The sequence below is a fragment of the Spea bombifrons genome, chromosome 7 (genome assembly GCF_027358695.1).
Source record: "Spea bombifrons isolate aSpeBom1 chromosome 7, aSpeBom1.2.pri, whole genome shotgun sequence".
NCBI lineage: Eukaryota > Metazoa > Chordata > Amphibia > Anura > Pelobatidae > Spea > Spea bombifrons.
Window position 1 is genome coordinate 36,819,312 of NC_071093.1, and position 19,587 is coordinate 36,838,898.

The 19,587-nt window shown below is 45.5% G+C and overlaps 3 protein-coding genes across 3 annotated transcripts; 1 reads left to right on the forward strand and 2 right to left on the reverse strand.

Annotated features, from left to right (window-relative positions):
- Positions 1 to 383: 383 nt before the first annotated feature.
- RPS15A (ribosomal protein S15a) lies at positions 384 to 5,492 on the reverse strand. Its single transcript, XM_053471179.1, has 5 exons — positions 5,364 to 5,492; positions 3,921 to 4,058; positions 3,741 to 3,820; positions 3,294 to 3,379; positions 384 to 841 (listed from the first exon to the last, which is right to left on the reverse strand). The coding sequence occupies exons 2-5, from the start codon at positions 4,051 to 4,053 to the stop codon at positions 748 to 750; spliced, it is 393 nt and encodes a 130-aa protein (XP_053327154.1). The 5' UTR covers positions 4,054 to 4,058; positions 5,364 to 5,492; the 3' UTR covers positions 384 to 747.
- A 3,509-nt stretch (positions 5,493 to 9,001) lies between these two features.
- On the forward strand, positions 9,002 to 15,685 carry LOC128502234 (transcription factor Adf-1-like). Its single transcript, XM_053471991.1, has 4 exons — positions 9,002 to 9,138; positions 14,224 to 14,365; positions 14,878 to 15,031; positions 15,148 to 15,685. The coding sequence occupies exons 1-4, from the start codon at positions 9,094 to 9,096 to the stop codon at positions 15,683 to 15,685; spliced, it is 879 nt and encodes a 292-aa protein (XP_053327966.1). The 5' UTR covers positions 9,002 to 9,093.
- A 1,142-nt stretch (positions 15,686 to 16,827) lies between these two features.
- LOC128502235 (uncharacterized) lies at positions 16,828 to 17,932 on the reverse strand. The gene is made up of 2 exons (XM_053471992.1): positions 17,817 to 17,932; positions 16,828 to 17,725 (listed from the first exon to the last, which is right to left on the reverse strand). The coding sequence occupies exons 1-2, from the start codon at positions 17,930 to 17,932 to the stop codon at positions 16,828 to 16,830; spliced, it is 1,014 nt and encodes a 337-aa protein (XP_053327967.1).
- Positions 17,933 to 19,587: the final 1,655 nt, after the last annotated feature.

The window sequence follows — 19,587 nt, forward strand, 5'->3', positions numbered from 1 at the left end:
ACTTCCAAAAAAATAAATGGGGTATGGCGATGCTAAGGAAGCCCAGCCAGTCCAAATACATCACACTACAAACAATTCCACACTTTGCTTTCAGTAAAAAAAAAAACAAAAAAAACCAAGAACTGTTCATAAGTAAAAACATTTCGGTAAGAGTTCCCATTGAAGGTGCCAACAAACAGGCAGTGTGAGCTCAGCCAGGCCCTTCGTCTACAGAGGACCCCCACCCCGTTTATTAAACATCTGGAGTGTATTTAATGATTCAGCCCTTTATCATTAACAGGTTGGGGATGTAGCCAATCCACGACTCCCTGTAATTCATTCAAATAGAAGTTGCGCAGCATTTACACATTTCCTTATCCATAGCCCTGAAAGCCCAACTAAACGAAGGAAAAGGCAATTTTTAATATCATGCTATGCCGACTGCAAAGCCTTACCAAATATAAAGTACAATTAAGGGTAAAGGGCGACTTTGTAATGCAGGTCAGCCTTGCCGGGCTGTGTCATGTATTAAGAACTGTTCAGGACCTAGTGTTTCTAACTCTGCCGTCTAATGATGCGTTTCTATGTCATGTTCCTCAGTCCAAAGCAAGGAATATTGCAAACTCCTGCCATACGATCAAAATGTACACAGGGCAAGCGGCTTATAGGACCCAAACTTAAATATTCATGGTAAGGGGCAGTCAATGCAGTACAAGAACACAGACAAGTTTTTTGATACCAGTTTATTGTCCTGCCTGTTGTACAGATTTAGAAAAAGAATCCCAGGATTTTGCCTCCTGTGTGTTTTCGCCTCGCTTCTTCATGGTCCATGATGCCAGCTGAAGTGGTTAGCACAATGTATCTGAAAGAAGCACATCACGGTTAGTCAAGGGGGGGAAATTACAAGCACGGCTGATACAATATACTAACCGGGCCGCAAGAGTGCCATAAAAACAGTGAAAAGCAGCTCATATCGTGTGGTAACACGTAACGCTGTACAGCTTTGGGTGCAAATACATTAATACGATATGCTTTTATAGCAACAGATTACAGCATAACGTAGTCACACGTTCCTGAAGCATGGCACCCGGACAACTGCATGCACTTTGGGATTTGTACAATAGGAAGCAGTTATTTCAGCCGTCCATATTCAAAAGGAACAAATCCATAATAAATGGATCAGCAGCCGTGAGCAGAATTCAGGAAGAGATCCATCATGATACAGCCAACGGCCTCGGGGGGGGGGGGCTTGGGACAGATGAACCCCTCTATCCATATGTAGGTACCTCAGCTAGCATAGGCATTAAACTCCAGATGAGATTCAACTTTACAAGAGCTGCAAGTTAAGTTGACCTTATGACGTCCCCATCTGTGAGCTTCTCCTGAAAACTGCTCACGGCCATTAAATCCCCCGTTATACAGAGCAACAAAGCATTTACTAAGGAAAAAGGAAGAGGCCCTTCATATGGCAGCCGGAAGCTCAAATGTTAAGCTATACTTTTTACTCCCTATTTAGTGAACATGTACCTTATTCTTACACTCTGCACAAAACTGTTCTGACACTTCAACAGTGAACTAAAAATTCCTAGACTTATTGCACATTGTAATCCAAACCAGAGATCAACCTCCAACGCCCAATTATATCATGGGACACTTGTCAATGTATAGCTTGTAAGAGGGGATCTAGTACAGGAGGAATGTTTATTTTAGGAGAAACCTAGATCAAGATTTGAAATGTGAGTTTATCGAGGCAGAGGTTCTACTTCGGTTGTCTAAGGTAAAGACAAATAAGTCGATGTGGCCTGATGGGATACACCCCAAGTTATTAAAAGAGCTTGGGGGTGTACTAGCAAAACCGTTAACCGATATTTAACAAATCATTGGTAACGGGAGTTGTCCCAGGGGATTGGGGATTCACAAAAAAAGGCAGTAGGGAGGAGTCTGGCAACTACAGGCCAGTTAGTCTTACATCTGTAGTGGGAAAATTAATGGAAACTATGTTAAAGGAAAGGATTGTTGAACATCTGAAGTCACATGGGTTTTAAGATCAAAAACATGGGTTTTCCTCAGGAAGATCATGCCAAACAAATCTTATTGATTTCAGTAAGGCCTTTGACACTGTCCCACATAGAAGATTTTATGTGGATAAATGCAAAGTAAAAACCCAAGGGCAGAGTATAGAATATTTGGTACTGTCCTAACCTCAATGTGTGAGGAAAGGGATTTAGGGGTAATTATTTCTGAGGATTTAAAGGTAGGCAGACAATGCAGTAGAGCAGCAGGTAATGCTAGCAGAATGCTTGGTTGTATAGGGAGAGGTATTAGCAGTAGAAAGAGGGAAGAGCTTATGCCGTTGTACAGATCACTGGTGAGACCTCACTTGGAGTATTGTGTACAGTACTGGAGACCGTATCTCCAGAAGGATATAGAAATGTTGGAGAAAGTTCAGAGAAGGGCTACTAAAATGGTTTATGGATTACAGGATAAACCTTACCAGGACAGGTTAAAGGATCTTAAACTATATAGCCTGGAAGAAAGACGTGACAGGGGGGATATGATAGAAACATTTAAATACTTAAAGGGAATCAACAAGATAAAGGAAGAGAGTTTATTTAAAAGGAGAAATACTACCATAACAAGGACATAACCATAAACTAGAGGGGCAAAGGTTTAATGGTAACATCAGAAAATATTACTTTACGGAAAGGGTAGTGGACGTATGGAATAGCCTTCCAGCAGAAGTGGTAGATGTTAATACAGTAGGGGCATTTAAGCAAGCATGGGATAGGCATAAGACCAAGCTAGATACAGGATAAGGGAAGGTACTAAAGGAAAGCACTCGGATGTTGGGCAGACTGGATGGGCCTACTGGTTCTTATCTGCCATCACTTTCTATGTTTCTATGTTAAGATGCCAATCTATAACCTAGAGGCTTAATGAGGGTGGTGCATGTACAGAGCTGACACCCAGCAGAAGTGGTAGAGGCCAACACAATGAGGGAATTTAAACATGAATAGGACAGACATAAATCTATGTTGAATCTAAGGCAAGATTAAGGACTGATTAGGGTCTGCGTGTTTATATCCCCAATAAAAGTACTGTATCAAGTATCACTATAACGGAAACTATCAACACCATCACAAATCACACCAAGACCTCCATTCCTTCCCTCTGGGGAAGTTACAAATGTAATCTAGCATCACTAAAAGAGTGAACCACGCCACTTTGAAAGCCACAGGGCTATGGACCATACACAGGGGTCAATTAACCCGACTATTAAAATTTAAGGTAGCCAAAGATCTTAAGGAACCTACCCAAACTGACGTGAAGGGAGCAGGTTGTTCTGCCACTTCTCCAGATCTTTCATCTGAACATCGAATCTGGGGCTGATGACGCCACACTGAAAAGGAAACGTCATTAGAAGATGTTGTGCTGAATTTGCTGAGGTCTGAAATCTAGTTATCTGGTTTATTCCACCATCAAAATAAAACTGACTTCTGACATATTTCAAACTTTACCAAGGAGCCTTATTGATGGCCAATGGCAAGTAGAGAAATGCTACAATTTCCATTATAATTACCAGGATGGTTCTCAAATAAAGTATTTAAGGCAAGGCTTAATATAGAACCAGGTATATAGACAGCCAGAAAAGGATCGTTCACAATTCTAGAAGTGACGATTATTATATGATGGGGCCCAACAGTCAGCTGGCAGGGTTGAAAAGAAAATCATAACACTAGACCCCCAGTCATAACTCTTACCTTGTTGAGTCTGCCTGTGAGGTTGACGACTATTTTTCCGGCTCTATGATCATCAATAATTTCAAACTCACCAATGTAACCTGAATAGAAAAGGGACAAGTTAAAATTATGATTTCCACATAATAAAGATACAAATAGACCAAGATCAACTTCAAAGGGAAACACTGAAAGCGCGCTTACCATGCTTCATCATCACCGTAAGAAAGCGCACAATCACTTTTGAGCACGGTCTGATGAGAACCTGCCGCTTGCCACGCTTCTCTGCATTGTTGATGCTTTTAAGGGCATCTGCAAGAACGTTCATGCGCACCATGGTGCCTAAGGAAGCAAAACAGAAGTGTCATTATACAGATGTCAGTAACCGCTACACTTTCAGGAGACTCGCAACTGCATCGGGATTAGAACCCCAATCACACTTAAATGAACCTAATGATCAAGAAACAGTGAGGAAATACTACAGAAACATGACAACTGACGGCAGATAAGAGCCATACAGCCCATCAGGCATGGCCATTAAATACATACTGGAAAGAGCCAGCATTTAATGACTAAAACCCTGGAGTTGTGAATTTGCAGCATTCCTATATTACCTACAAACAAGAGAAACGCAAACACCTCCCACGACAAGGCCCTGAATCAAAAAACAGACCCATTGTAGTAAATAGATGCGGAACAGGCATGGATTCAGCACCTTAGTCTGTACGAGTAATGGCAGAATTATCAATGACTATTCATTCACAAACCAGATCTACACAACAGCTCCGGAGAGCCAACAAAAGATTCAGCAGCAAACCCCTAACCCCACACACAAGCTGCCAAATCACTGAACAGCCCAGACAGATTTCATTCATAAAAACTCACCATACAGAAGACCCCTAGAGACGGCAGCCCATTACATTCTACGGGGCCCATTACAGTCCAACAAGGTAAAGAAACGCTTCAGGCCAGAAAGTGTTTCCCACATTACCCCCAAGCAGTCTAAAGGAGCTTATAAAAGATCTCAACAAAAAAGGAACACAATCCTAACAACCCGTTCACAGAACACGATTACAGCCACCCCCAAAAAAGGGTCACAGGCACCAAAGCCCCCCAAAACAGGGTCCCAGCCATCAGGGCCCCAACCCCAGACACCACAGCCCCCCAGAGGGTCCCAGCCCCAGGCATCAGAAGCGCCCAACACAGGGTCCCTGCCCCAAGCCCCCCAACACAGGGTCCCAGCCCTCAGAGCCCCAGCCCTAAGCGCCACAGCCCCAAGCACCAGAACCCCCAACACAGGCTGCCAGGCACCCCCCGGCTGTCTTCACAACTCCACCAGAACCTATAACCCCTTATAAGACAGATACGGGCTGGAGCCCAACGCCGGAAGCTTTAATAGGTAAATCGGCTTCAGAGAGAGGCAGCAGAGTCCCCAAAGCCAGCAGTAAGGCAGAAGGTTGCACGGCGCCGGGCCAGCGTCAATGTCCAACTTTACGGTCACGTACCGGCTAAACGTTACCCATACACAGCTTTACCGACAGCGCCCGCGCTGTGCTTTATGGATACCATGATTAGGTAACGCTCAGAGGAGGGATGGCCGGGATAAAGAACAGATTCTAGACAGGCCCGGAGTGCTACATTACTCACCGGGTCTGCAGTATGGCGGAAAGAGGGAGGAGGAAGAGTTCGCGGGGCGATATGGGAACTTTTAAGGTCTCGCGAGAAGAAGCGAATGACAGAAAAAAACCCTCTCCAGTCGTGACTAATCCATCGCCAAGCTAATCCATTCCCAGCGCTCGCTAATGTTTGTCTGTTATCGATTACTTTGCCTTTCGCAGTAGTGTTATGGGTGATGCGGAGTTGCGTTTTGCGTCCCCGGTGTGAGAGCCTCGGTTACAGCTACCGGCACGGCCGTACTATATCTGATACAAACCGGAGAGAGCAGCGGCTGCTGGAGAACAAATAAACGGCAGCCCAGCCACGGAAGCGTTAATTCATTCACATTGCACCGCAGGCTCGGGATTAACCCGCCGAGCGCCAAACATCTGCTTTTTGTGAAATATAAACTCATACCTCCCAAGCGTCCCCGTTTAAGAAGCACAGTCCCTATTTCCCTGTATGTCTCTACAGCTATAGGTTATAAAGCTTTTCTTCACTGTATATATGTATATCTAGACCACCAAACTGTCCCTCTTTAGGATGGGCAGTCCCTCTTTTCCAGGCACTAAGAGTGTTTGCTGGGTGGGAGGTTTTTCATCATCACAAACATCGCATCTCGCGCTTCCCGTTATTATAGTATATACATCACTCGCTTAGCGCTCTGTTGGTGACGGGGAGGCTGGGAGGTCTTTGTCCTTGAGGGCCAGATATCCCAGTTTGGACAGATTGGACTAGTGATGGGAAGTTCGGATCATTAAAGTGATCACTGTAAGATCCGGATCATTGTAAGATCCGGATCTTTGAACGACTCTCTGCCTTCATTGGTATTCTAATCATTCAGATAACATCACCATACTGTTATAAATAAATAAATACACTAATAATCACCGCCCCCAGGATTTACATTCCCCTTTACCTGCAACTGCACCTTAAGCTAACTTTATTAAATTAATTAAATTAACCCTTACCATTAAATTAACCCTAAACACCCCATCAACCATGACTGCCCCTAAAATTAACCCTTAACACCCCATTAACCATAACTGCCCCCAAATTAACCCTAAACACCCCATTAAGCATAACTGCCCCTAAATTAAACCTAAACACCCCGTTAAGCATAACTGCCCCCAAATTAACACTAAAGACCCCATTAAGCATAACTGCCCCCAAATTAACCCTAAACACCCCATTAAGCATAACTGCCCCCAAATTAACCCTAAACACCTCATTAAGCATAACTGCCCCTAAATTAACACTAAAGACCCCATTAAGCATAACTGCCCCTAAATTTTCCCTAAACACCCCATTAAGCATAACTGCCCCTAAATTAACACTAAAGACCCCATCAACCATACCAATTTATTAGGTAATTTATCTGGAGTACATGCAATTAATTTAGGGGCAGTTATGGTTAATGGAGTATTTAGGGTAATTTTCAGGGGCCGTTATGGTTAATGGGGTCTTTAGGGGTTAATTTCAGGGGCCGTTATGGTTAATGGGATCTTTACGGTTAATTTCAGGGGCAGTTATGGTTGATGGGGTATAAGGGTTAATTTAATGCTGATGACTGAGGGTTAATTAAAGGGGGGCAAACTCAGGGGAATCTAAATCCTGGGGGCGGTGTGAACATTATTAATTTATTTATTTATAAAAGTATGGTATCAGTAATATTCTCTGAATGATTCGAATCTCTGTAAGATTCGGATCCTTGTAAGATCCGGATCCCTGTAAGATTTGAATGATTTGAATCTTCGGATCATTCGACTCTTCGGATCATTCGACTCTTTGAACGACTCTCTGACTCTATGAGTCATCGTTCCTGTGTGAATTAATGAGCTGTAACCTGACCCCAGAGTCTGTGTCTGAGTGCTCTGCAGATGACTCACAGCTCTAGGATCAGGTTACAGCTGAATGATTCACAGACTGAACCGCTACAAATGAATCGTTCAGTCTAGTGAATCGATTCATCCAGATCACTAAAAAGAACCGGATCAAATGAACGATTCGTTCATGATCCGGACATCACTAGATTGGACGTGTTTTCGAAACGGCGATACGCAGAGTATGTGTGTGCGCGGGAGTACAGCCCTGGTACATGGTTAGTGTCATAACCAGCTGTTTATATAGGTTGTCGTATTAACCAAACATAGAACGTGATAGCGGATGAGAACAATTCAGCCGTCATGATGTAGAGCGTTAGATGAGGGTTCTGTGAAGTGGCAGAACCCCCTGACTGGATCTTGCTGTGCTCCATCTAGTCAATGGTTTACTCGGGATGTACTGGGGAGGAAAGTTGTTTTTTGTGGCTAGCGTGCTTCTCATCTTACATTACTGGGGAATGGAAAGACAAAAGACTTCCACCGATCAAGTGTATAAATATATATCCTACACGATCTGCAGCTCCCAGTAAAACGCACTCCTCACAAGTGTTTCCCGTATACACAGAGTCACCTATACGTATACTGCTAGTTTCAGGGGAACGAGTGCCGGAGCCGGCTGTCGGGGGGGGGGGAACGTGTACATGGAGGAGCCCGAGGAGTTAAGTGCTGGCTTCATAAAGACCACGATTGGAAACTTTCTTTGCGAATATAAAGCTGAAATCATCCCATCGCACGCATACAGGTGACGCCCGGTACAGATCAGCAGGTCATCGGGAAGCGAAGGTCAGAAGCATGGATGAAGAGCCGCTGCAAACGTTAGCCAAGAAAACTGCCACTGCATTTTCCTGCGTTTTGGCGTTTTTTATGGAGTTTTTTCTGGCGTTTTAGCCTTTCTGTGGAAATTGCTTTTTTTGACCTTAGGCAGTTTTTCCAGCCTTTACAAGTTAGATGTTTCACCCAGCTAAAAGGGATTAGGATAAATGGCAAGTATTTGCCCTCTCCTGATGTAATTTGCTTGGTAGAGTTCTACTTAAACGCCCCGGCGGAGCCTTTTGTCTCTTTTCTGTGGTTTGTAAGGCATGCTTTATTCCGAATGCCTGCTCCTCTAAGATTTGCCCCAAATGATGGTGCAAATTGTTAGCTGTTGCTTTTGGCACGCAGGATCCAGTTGATGCGTCGGGTATGTTTGTTTGTAATGGCATGTTTGTTCCAAATGGTGTAAAATTCAATATGAACTTTGTTTTGTGTGAAACTGTTTGTTTCCAGCCTATTTCTCGTAGGACACACAGATACTGGGTCCATCCTCTGCATTGTAACTGTGGAAAAAACGCCAAGGCAATAAACCCACATGGCTTTTTCATGGCGTTTTTTCTCTCCCATAGACTTCTGTTGGAGAAAAAAAGCCAAGATTTCTTGCAAAAAACGCCAGAGTGTCAACATGCTGCGATTTTGAAAAACTGCCACAGAGCCCAAAAAAGCAGAAAAACGCCAAAGAGGACTGAAAAAACGCCAAACAGAAAAACACCAAGTGTAAATGGCATTTTGCGATTTCCTATTGAATTACAGCTAACATCTGGCTGCATGCGTTTTTCACAAAAAAACGCCAGGTGGCGCTATTGGCGTTTTTAGCAAAAAAAAACCCAATGGAAATCTAGCCGAAACCTAGCCTGAAAAAGCCATGTGGTTTTTGCCTTGGCGTTTTTTTATGACGTTTTTACCACAGTTACATAAAAGGGGCAGGACCCAGAAAGAGGAGGAGCTGCCATTTTCCCGGTATTGTGGAAAAACTTTTATCTGCTTGTATACTGTGTGCTGTCTCTGTGTAATTTATTAGGAGCATGGCACCCAGAATTGTCTTTGATGTGTCCAAGCTTATTCGACTAGTGAGTATCCCTTGCTGTGTATGTATGTTTAATTTTATTTGTAGGGGGAGGGTAATTGGGGGGGGCACCTTCATTATTGTCTTTCTAGGGTATCATTTGGTTAACATTAGCACATGAAATGTTGCTGGGGCAGCAAAGCACATTTTTTTTAACACCCAGGAGATTTGGCCAAGCAAAGCCCCAGAGGAGAGTACATTTCTGTGCATTTGCTTTGTCTGTGTTTTATCGGTAGCGGCTAGTTCCTACCCAGTAGAAGGACTCTGGTGATGTCAGCAGCCCATGTGACTGTTTGGTCACATGGTACAAAGAACTACAAGAAGAAGAAGCAGTAACAGCGCGGGAAGTGCAAAGACTGCAAATGGGCTGTGCTGGGCTGCTGTTTCTTTTTCAATAACGTGGGATGTGAGGATGAAGTTTTAACAGAATTACTAAAAATACAGAATATCATGGAGGCAGAAGGAAACTTGAATCTGTGAGATAATTCACAGTGAGTCTCTCTCTCTCTGTGCCAGTGATTCTCTCTCTCTGTGCCAGTGATTCTCTCTCTCTCTGTGCCATCGAGTGTCTCTCTCTCTGTGCCATCGAGTGTCTCTCTCTCTGTGCCATCGAGTGTCTCTCTCTCTGTGCCATCGAGTGTCTCTCTCTCTGTGCCGTCGAGTGTCTCTCTCTCTGTGCCGTCGAGTGTCTCTCTCTCTGTGCCGTCGAGTGTCTCTCTCTCTGTGCCGTCGAGTGTCTCTCTCTCTGTGCCGTCGAGTGTCTCTCTCTCTGTGCCGTCGAGTGTCTCTCTCTCTGTGCCGTCGAGTGTCTCTCTCTCTGTGCCGTCGAGTGTCTCTCTCTCTCTCTGTGCCGTCGAGTGTCTCTCTCTCTCTCTGTGCCGTCGAGTGTCTCTCTCTCTCTCTGTGCCGTCGAGTGTCTCTCTCTCTCTCTGTGCCGTCGAGTGTCTCTCTCTCTCTCTGTGCCGTCGAGTGTCTCTCTCTCTCTCTGTGCCGTCGAGTGTCTCTCTCTCTCTCTGTGCCGTCGAGTGTCTCTCTCTCTCTCTGTGCCGTCGAGTGTCTCTCTCTCTCTCTGTGCCGTCGAGTGTCTCTCTCTCTCTGTGCCGTCGAGTGTCTCTCTCTCTCTCTGTGCCGTCGAGTGTCTCTCTCTCTCTCTGTGCCGTCGAGTGTCTCTCTCTCTCTCTGTGCCGTCGAGTGTCTCTCTCTCTCTCTGTGCCGTCGAGTGTCTCTCTCTCTGTGCCGTCGAGTGTCTCTCTCTCTGTGCCGTCGAGTGTCTCTCTCTCTGTGCCGTCGAGTGTCTCTCTCTCTGTGCCGTCGAGTGTCTCTCTCTCTCTCTGTGCCGTCGAGTGTCTCTCTCTCTCTGTGCCGTCGAGTGTCTCTCTCTCTGTGCCGTCGAGTGTCTCTCTCTCTCTGTGCCGTCGAGTGTCTCTCTCTCTCTGTGCCGTCGAGTGTCTCTCTCTCTCTGTGCCGTCGAGTGTCTCTCTCTCTCTGTGCCGTCGAGTGTCTCTCTCTCTCTCTGTGCCGTCGAGTGTCTCTCTCTCTCTCTGTGCCGTCGAGTGTCTCTCTCTCTCTCTGTGCCGTCGAGTGTCTCTCTCTCTCTCTGTGCCGTCGAGTGTCTCTCTCTCTCTCTCTGTGCCGTCGAGTGTCTCTCTCTCTCTGTGCCGTCGAGTGTCTCTCTCTCTCTCTGTGCCGTCGAGTGTCTCTCTCTCTCTCTGTGCCGTCGAGTGTCTCTCTCTCTCTCTGTGCCGTCGAGTGTCTCTCTCTCTCTCTGTGCCGTCGAGTGTCTCTCTCTCTCTCTGTGCCGTCGAGTGTCTCTCTCTCTCTCTGTGCCGTCGAGTGTCTCTCTCTCTCTCTGTGCCGTCGAGTGTCTCTCTCTCTCTCTGTGCCGTCGAGTGTCTCTCTCTCTCTCTGTGCCGTCGAGTGTCTCTCTCTCTCTCTGTGCCGTCGAGTGTCTCTCTCTCTCTCTGTGCCGTCGAGTGTCTCTCTCTCTCTCTGTGCCGTCGAGTGTCTCTCTCTCTCTCTGTGCCGTCGAGTGTCTCTCTCTCTCTCTCTGTGCCGTCGAGTGTCTCTCTCTCTCTCTCTGTGCCGTCGAGTGTCTCTCTCTCTCTCTCTGTGCCGTCGAGTGTCTCTCTCTCTCTCTCTGTGCCGTCGAGTGTCTCTCTCTCTCTCTCTGTGCCGTCGAGTGTCTCTCTCTCTCTGTGCCGTCGAGTGTCTCTCTCTCTCTGTGCCGTCGAGTGTCTCTCTCTCTCTGTGCCGTCGAGTGTCTCTCTCTCTCTGTGCCGTCGAGTGTCTCTCTCTCTCTGTGCCGTCGAGTGTCTCTCTCTCTCTGTGCCGTCGAGTGTCTCTCTCTCTCTGTGCCGTCGAGTGTCTCTCTCTCTCTGTGCCGTCGAGTGTCTCTCTCTCTCTGTGCCGTCGAGTGTCTCTCTCTCTCTGTGCCGTCGAGTGTCTCTCTCTCTCTGTGCCGTCGAGTGTCTCTCTCTCTCTCTCTCTGTGCCGTCGAGTGTCTCTCTCTCTCTCTCTCTGTGCCGTCGAGTGTCTCTCTCTCTCTCTCTCTGTGCCGTCGAGTGTCTCTCTCTGTGTGTGCCAGCGAGTGTCTCTCTCTGTGTGTGCCAGCGAGTGTCTCTCTCTGTGTGTGCCAGCGAGTGTCTCTCTCTGTGTGTGCCAGCGAGTGTCTCTCTCTGTGTGTGCCAGCGAGTGTCTCTCTCTGTGTGTGCCAGCGAGTGTCTCTCTCTGTGTGTGCCAGCGAGTGTCTCTCTCTGTGTGTGCCAGCGAGTGTCTCTCTCTGTGTGTGCCAGCGAGTGTCTCTCTCTCTCTCTCTGTGTGCCAGCGAGTGTCTCTCTCTCTCTCTCTCTCTCTCTGTGTGTGCCAGCGAGTGTCTCTCTCTCTCTCTCTGTGTGTGCCAGCGAGTGTCTCTCTCTCTCTCTCTCTCTCTGTGTGTGCCAGCGAGTGTCTCTCTCTCTCTCTCTCTCTCTGTGTGTGCCAGCGAGTGTCTCTCTCTCTCTCTCTCTCTCTCTCTGTGTGTGCCAGCGAGTGTCTCTCTCTCTCTCTCTCTCTCTCTGTGTGTGCCAGCGAGTGTCTCTCTCTCTCTCTCTCTGTGTGTGCCAGCGAGTGTCTCTCTCTCTCTCTCTCTCTCTGTGTGCCAGCGAGTGTCTCTCTCTCTGTGTGTGCCAGCGAGTGTCTCTCTCTCTGTGTGTGCCAGCGAGTGTCTCTCTCTCTGTGTGTGCCAGCGAGTGTCTCTCTCTCTGTGTGTGCCAGCGAGTGTCTCTCTCTCTGTGTGTGCCAGCGAGTCTCTCTCTCTGTGTGTGCCAGCGAGTCTCTCTCTCTGTGTGTGCCAGCGAGTGTCTCTCTCTCTGTGTGTGCCAGCGAGTGTCTCTCTCTCTCTCTCTCTCTCTCTCTCTCTCTCTCTCTCTGTGTGTGCCAGCGAGTGTCTCTCTCTCTCTGTGTGCCAGCGAGTGTCTCTCTCTCTCTCTGTGCGCCAGCGAGTGTCTCTCTCTCTCTCTCTCCCTGTGCGCCAGCGAGTGTCTCTCTCTCTCTCTCTCCCTGTGCGCCAGCGAGTGTCTCTCTCTCTCCTCCCTGTGCGCCAGCGAGTGTCTCTCTCTCCCTGTGCGCCAGCGAGTCTCTCTCTCTCTCTCTCTCTCTCTCTCTCTCTCTCTCTCTCTCTCTCTCTCTCTCTCTCTCTCTCTCTCTCTCTCTCTCTCTCTCTCTCTCTCTCTCTCTCTCTCTCTCTCTCTCTCTCTCTCTCTCTCTCTCTCTCTCTCTCTCTCTCTCTCTCTCTCTCTCTCTCTCTCTCTCTCTCTCTCTCTCTCTCTCTCTCTCTCTCTCTCTCTCTCTCTCTCTCTCTCTCTCTCTCTCTCTCTCTCTCTCTCTCTCTCTCTCTCTCTCTCTCTCTCTCTTTAGCTGGATGGAAACTACATTGCTCACTATGAACCGTCTAGTTCCTATCCATGTAAGGGACCTGCATAAGCTGGAGATATGAGTCCCTTTGCAGTATAGGAACTAGGGATTGTTATCCTTGTAAACTACCATTGTTACCTGATGGTGTAAAAGTCCTTTAGCTGGATGGAAACTAGATTTTTCAGTATGAATCGTCTAGTTCCTATCCCTGTAAGGGACCTGTGTGAGCTGGAGAGATAAGGGTCCTTAAGCTGGATGGTAACTAGATTTCTCACCATGAACCATCTAGTTCCTATCCTTTAACGGGACCCGGCCACGATGGAGCAAAAGGTCCTTTACAGGGATAGAAACCAGCTCTCTTTCTAAGAGTTGGATAGTTCCTATCCCTGTACAGGACCTGACCACTAGGGGGCAAAAGGTAATTTCGCTGGATAGAAAATAACTCACACACACTGAGCAAGCTATTTCCTATCCCTGTAAAGGACATGGTCCTTCTACCGGATAGGAACTAGTCTCAACCGTGTTTTATCTTACATGCCTCTAATAATTAAACCTCCCTGCGATACCTATCACAATATGTTGCACGTAATGAAACCCAAAGGCCATATCACTGATATCAAACCACAATTGATATAGACTGTTACCCTATGTGACAGAACCCTCCATCACTGGGGCCCCTGGAGAGGCCTGAGAGCCAGCCTCCTCCCTATCGACTATGGGCCCAGGCCTTGTAGAGACTTCTGTGTGTGGATACAGGGGTTCAGTCTGCTGATGTACCCCATGTTTTAGCACTCAGAGTCTCAGAACTGTAACGTCTGCTGGACATCCTGTGGTAGGAAGAAGGCTGATTGTCTTAGCATTGTTAATTGTATAGGTGTGAAGTGTTTCCCCTGTTATTGTGCGTTAGCCCTTGTCTTAAGACCCCCTGTAGGTATGACTAGGTGTCACTGCTGCATACCTAATTATCAATTATGCGCTACAGCATGGGGTACATCAGCAGACTGAACCCCTGTATCCACACACAGAAGTCTCACCCTACATCTGAATAGTGGGGTTTGTTTTCCTTTACGTAACATCAGCAAATGTCGATTTATCTTTATGAATGTCACAACCTAACGTTGTTGTCAAGGTGTTTTACCGTTCACATTATTATTTGACTGTGGTTTTACTCATCAATTCCCTGCCTTCAAAATGATAGGTAGAAGCACGTCCTTTATTATGGGACCAATCTCTGGAGGCAAATAAGGACCTTATGGCGAAGGAGGAGGCCTGGACAGAGATCTTCAGGTCCCTGTTTCTCAATTGGTATAGCAAGAGTGCCCGGGAGCAGGGGGCAATAGGTAATATACTCTGTGTTTTCCAGGTTTCTTTGTTAGATTTATGTCACATAAAGGGGGCAATTTATATACACCTGTGCAGAGGAAAGATTGCCCATAGCAACCAATCAGATTACCTATTCATATGTTCCCAGGCCTCTTTATATATATATTAAATAAGTGATCTTCTTGGTTGCTATGGCCAACTGGTCAATATATCCTACACAGAGATTCATAATTCTCCCCCAAAGTGTTTTACATATAGTTTAGTCCCCATAAGGGAGTATTAAATGTAATCAGGAATCTTCTTACTGCATATAGGCATGATTTTGGAACCTGTGTGAGAGAAAATGTGGAGGGATTATCCCACAGAAACCAATCACAGCTCAGCTAACGAGCTCTGGTAAAGTAGAAGCTGAGCTGCGATTGGTTGCTGTGGGAAATCCCTCAACATTTCCTCTCACACAGTTTGATAAATCAGGGCCAAATGTGTGTTTGGAGAAACAACTAATGTATTGTTTTAATATTTATGTTAGAGGCGGCAGTTACGAAACGCTGGAGGTCACTGCGAGACAGGTTCCGCAAGGTACATTCGAAAAAGGGAGCTAGTGGGAGAGCTGCTACTTCTAGCAGGAAGTATAAATACTACGACCAGTTACTGTTTCTAGCACCAGGAAGACAACTGAGAGAGTAAGTTTCACCAACACTTTAATTCGGAATCCATGCTAACCAGAGCTTTTTAATGGAACCGTTTGATGCATAAAAATGTTTCAGACGCTAATTGTTGTTGTTCCTTTCATTTGTAGAGCTGAGAGTAACCTTGACCTACTGTCAGATGAAGAGGGACACACCCCAGAGGAACAAGCTACACAGACAACCACTGATGATGCATTGTTCAGTGAGGATGAAGAACCAGGTTTAGTTTTTGGTCAGGTTGCTTCGGCTCCCCAACTATCTATGGGGGAATCTAGCAACATGGTGGAAGATGTTGAGGTCCCAGGGCCAAGTGGCCTACAAGCCATGAGGTCACCTCGCACTCAGGGTAGAGGCATGTCGGCCTCAGCCAGGAGGCCAATCCGCCGCAGGTTGAGACCGGAGCAGGAATTAAACCAGAAAATTATTTCGCTGGTTCACAGGCAAAGAGCAGAGGATGACAGTGATGCATTTGGGAGGACCCTAGCACAGCGGCTAAGGTCAATGGATATAGCTACACGCAATCGTTGTATGACATTTATTCTGGGGTGCATAGATTGTTTTGAGCCACCATTCCAGACACCTCCAGTACACACATTAATAGGGCATATTGTTGAACGCTGTACTCTATCAAATGGCACCCACCAGTAGGACTCCTGCTCCTCAAATGTTTGAGACCAGCACTCAACAAGAAACAAGAAAAAAACCCAAAATCTCACGTGTAATATAACAAATAAATAATAGTACTTCCCTCAAGACTGCAGCTTCCAAAAACCACTCTTCCTTAAAGTGTATAAATGACCAAACAGCACAATGTGGAGCACATGTACATGAGGGAAAAGACAAAAATAAAACACAATAGAAATAGTATTCAAGACCTGAATATTGGAATTTTGATGAGCACATCATTTGCAGTCCACTTGTGAGTGGTACTTATATTCACACTTTGCACTTTGTTTTTTACATACTGCACTATTGTGTTTTATTTTTGTCTTTTCCCTCATGTACATGCGCTCCACATTGTGCTGTTTGAGACCAGCACTCAAACAGAGTGGCAGCTGTTTGAGCCCAGTCCTTATCAAAGTAGTAGGCCCCCTACTTCTTATGGTCCTCAGCCCACACAATATGGGAGCAGAGATTTGTCTACATATTATGGTGCATATTCACATATGCATAACCAACCCCAGCATTATCATCCAAACACTCCAATTGCTTCTCACCAGTCTCACACTGAAGTGTATTCAGATTTTACTGCTTCCCTCCGTTCCCCACGATATTGATTTATTATGTGTATGTTGTCTTAATGTTATTTATGTAAAGTTATGTTGTGTGTGAATGTAACACACGTAATGTTCTGTTTGTGGTTTATGTTAGTTGTACTAATGACCACAACAATGGCTTTTGGTATTGTTGCTTAACAATATATTGTGGAATACTGATCATTGTGGGCATTCGTTTCTTTGTACAAACATTGTAAAACATACAACTGTCCAGTATTTATTCAGTATACCAAAACATGATTGTTTAATGTCCACAAATCCTTACAAGTCAACATTATTCATACATGAATTACAAATATTACACATAGTGTTACATTGACATTATGCACAAACATCCTTGCTTCTCAACATAAATCTAGGTAAATAACAGGTCGTTAGTGTACATTATGATCATAAAGTACAAGTCCGCTAGCCACGTTACGGTCACCTGTATACAGCGGGTCCCTAACATCCCTAACTAAAGACAGTATTCCGTCATAGCAAACAATGTTTAACATGAAAACAAACTACACATTAAGTTGAACTCCCAGAAATACACGTCAGTTGCCAGGGCACCAAACCTTCAGGAGATAGGAAATAATCTGCAAAACGATCTCGCACACGTATCCCACTGAAATAGGGCCTAGATGTATTCCAGCTGATCGAGGTAGGAAAGGATGCAAGGTGTTGCTCAAAATCTACCTCCAAGCCATCACGGTCTCGGACATAATTATGAAGAACACAGCATGCTTTCACTACTTGATCAACGGTCTCAACATTTAAGTGGATTACAGTATGAAGAACTCTCCACTTGTTTGCCATTATGCCAAAGGCACATTCTACTACCTTTCGGGCTCTGCTTAGACGGTAATTAAAGATCCTCTTCCGTGAATCCAGGCCTCGCTTTGGAAATGGTCTCAAGAGGTTGGTGGAAAGCGGAAAAGCCTCATCTGACACCATTACAAAAGGAGCTGCATCAGAGGTTCCAGGAAGAGGTCTGGGAGGGGGCAAAGAAATCTGGTTCAGGAGAAGTTGATGCCCAAGCTTTGAGGCCTGCAACACTCTTGAATCTGATGAGCTCCCATATCCACCTACATCCACCGCCACAAATTTAAAATTAATGTCAGCAACAGCCATAAGAATAATGGAAAAATATCGTTTATAATTAAAATATAAAGATCCAGAATGTGGCGGCTTCTTTACGCGGATATGTTTCCCATCAACTGCACCTAGACAGTTGGGGAAATCTGCTACCTGGCCAAAACCAGCAGCTACTTGGAGCCAGGTTTCAACAGTAGGAGCAGGCATCACAGATGGGCCCAACTGCTCCCAAATCAGAGTACATGTCTCCTTCACTATATTGGCTATAGTAGTTTTGCCCACATAAAACTGGAACTGCAGAGAGGAAAATGAATCTCCAGTTGCCAGGAATCTGAATGAGAAAGGAGAAAAGAAAAACAATTATCAAAATCGCTTCATCTAACATTGAGGCAAGACACTAAAGGGGTTTAAATATCATGTACCTTAATGTGATCAGAAGCCTAACCACAGGTTTAATAGGTTTCCTCATGTGGGTCTCCTGAAGAGTCAATGAGGGCCTCAAGAGGTGCAGCAAATAGTCAAAGGAAGACATAGACATACGTGTGAAATTAAAGAATTTACGAGGGTACCTAGGATAAAATATATATATATATATTAAGTCAAGAACATATGCTGATAAAAAGCACAAAGGAAAAACGATAATTGGATCTGAACACATTAATACATAATACACAGCCTTAAAACAAACAAAGAACACTATAGCAAAACTAGCAACACAACAAAACAGGGAGGAATATGTAAATAGGAATTAAAAGCTGGATATACCGTCTCAAAGTCCGGTACCAAAGTGAAAAAGTGCCATGCTGAGCCATACGCCAATGCAGAGGATGGACCCAGTATCTGTGTGTCCTACGAGAAATAGACTGGAAACAAACGGTTTCACACAAACAAAGTTCATATTGAATTTTACACCATTTGGAACAAACATGCCATTACAAACAAACATACCCGACGCATCAACTGGATCCTGCGTGCCAAAAGCAACAGCAAACAATTTGCACCACCATCTGGGCCCAATCGTCCTTGAGGAGCAGACATTCGGAATAAAGTATACCTTAGAAACCACAGAAATGGGGGAAAAGGGTCCGCCGGGGTGTGTTTAAGTAGAACTCTACCAAGTAAATGACATCAGGAGAGGGCAAATACTTGCCATTTATCCTAATCCCTTTTAGCTGGGTGAACATTCTAACTTGTAAAGGCTGGAAAAACTGCCTAAGGTCAAAAAAAGCGATTTCCACAGAAAGGCTAAAACGCCAGAAAAAACTGCAGAAAAAACGCCAAAACGCAGGTAAATGCTTTGGCAGTTTTCTTGGCTTTTTTACTGGCGTTTTTCATCAAGAAAAAAAACGCAGGACAAAAACCCAAGTGGAAACCTAGCCTAATAGTGAAGGGGTCGAGTAACAGTATAAGAAATACTTCAGGGGGGGGGTCAGAAAGTGGAGCTTAAATGGTTTCACTGGAGGTCCTATGTCACTTCTCTCGAGCAACGCCTTTTGCCAGTTTCTATTTAGGCTTATGAGATATGTGGCTTATTGGTTGTTTGACCCTTGAGATGGTTCTGTTATCGCATCTCTCCGTTTTCACTTCGATGTTGGAGTCCCTTATTCAACGCCTATATAGCCATATTATCTGCTGGACCCTGGGACGGACATGCCTCATTTTTGTTATGTTCCACATATAGTTGTTATGATACCATTATGCTGGGTACCCCTGCTGCTATTTGGTTTCCCTTCGCCCCCCCCCTTGGCGGGATCTCTTTGCTCTCAGGGGGTACCTGGTTTCTTATTCATTAGCTCTCACTGTCTCCTGTTTATATGCCGTATGGACCGCTTCGCTCTACTGCACCTACTGTCGGTGCTGGTTATTTCCTTCTGCTGCCTCGTCCATACTATCTCTATTGGTGGTCGTTACCCGTGGGCTAACACTGCGACAGCCAGCGGTCTTGGTTTCCACGATGTTACTGCTTCCCCCACTTCATTTGCTGTAGTCGCGCCGCGCACTTCTTATCTGACCTGCATTTCGCTCGTCTGATGTTTATACCTGTACTGTATTTGCATATTGGTCGGATAATGTGCCTTTGTGTCCGATATTCTGTGATGTGTTTATTTTACCATACATGCAAAAAAGGGAGAATTGAAAAAGAAAAAAAAAGCTTCAGTCCTTTCATTCCATTACACCGCGTATCATACACCA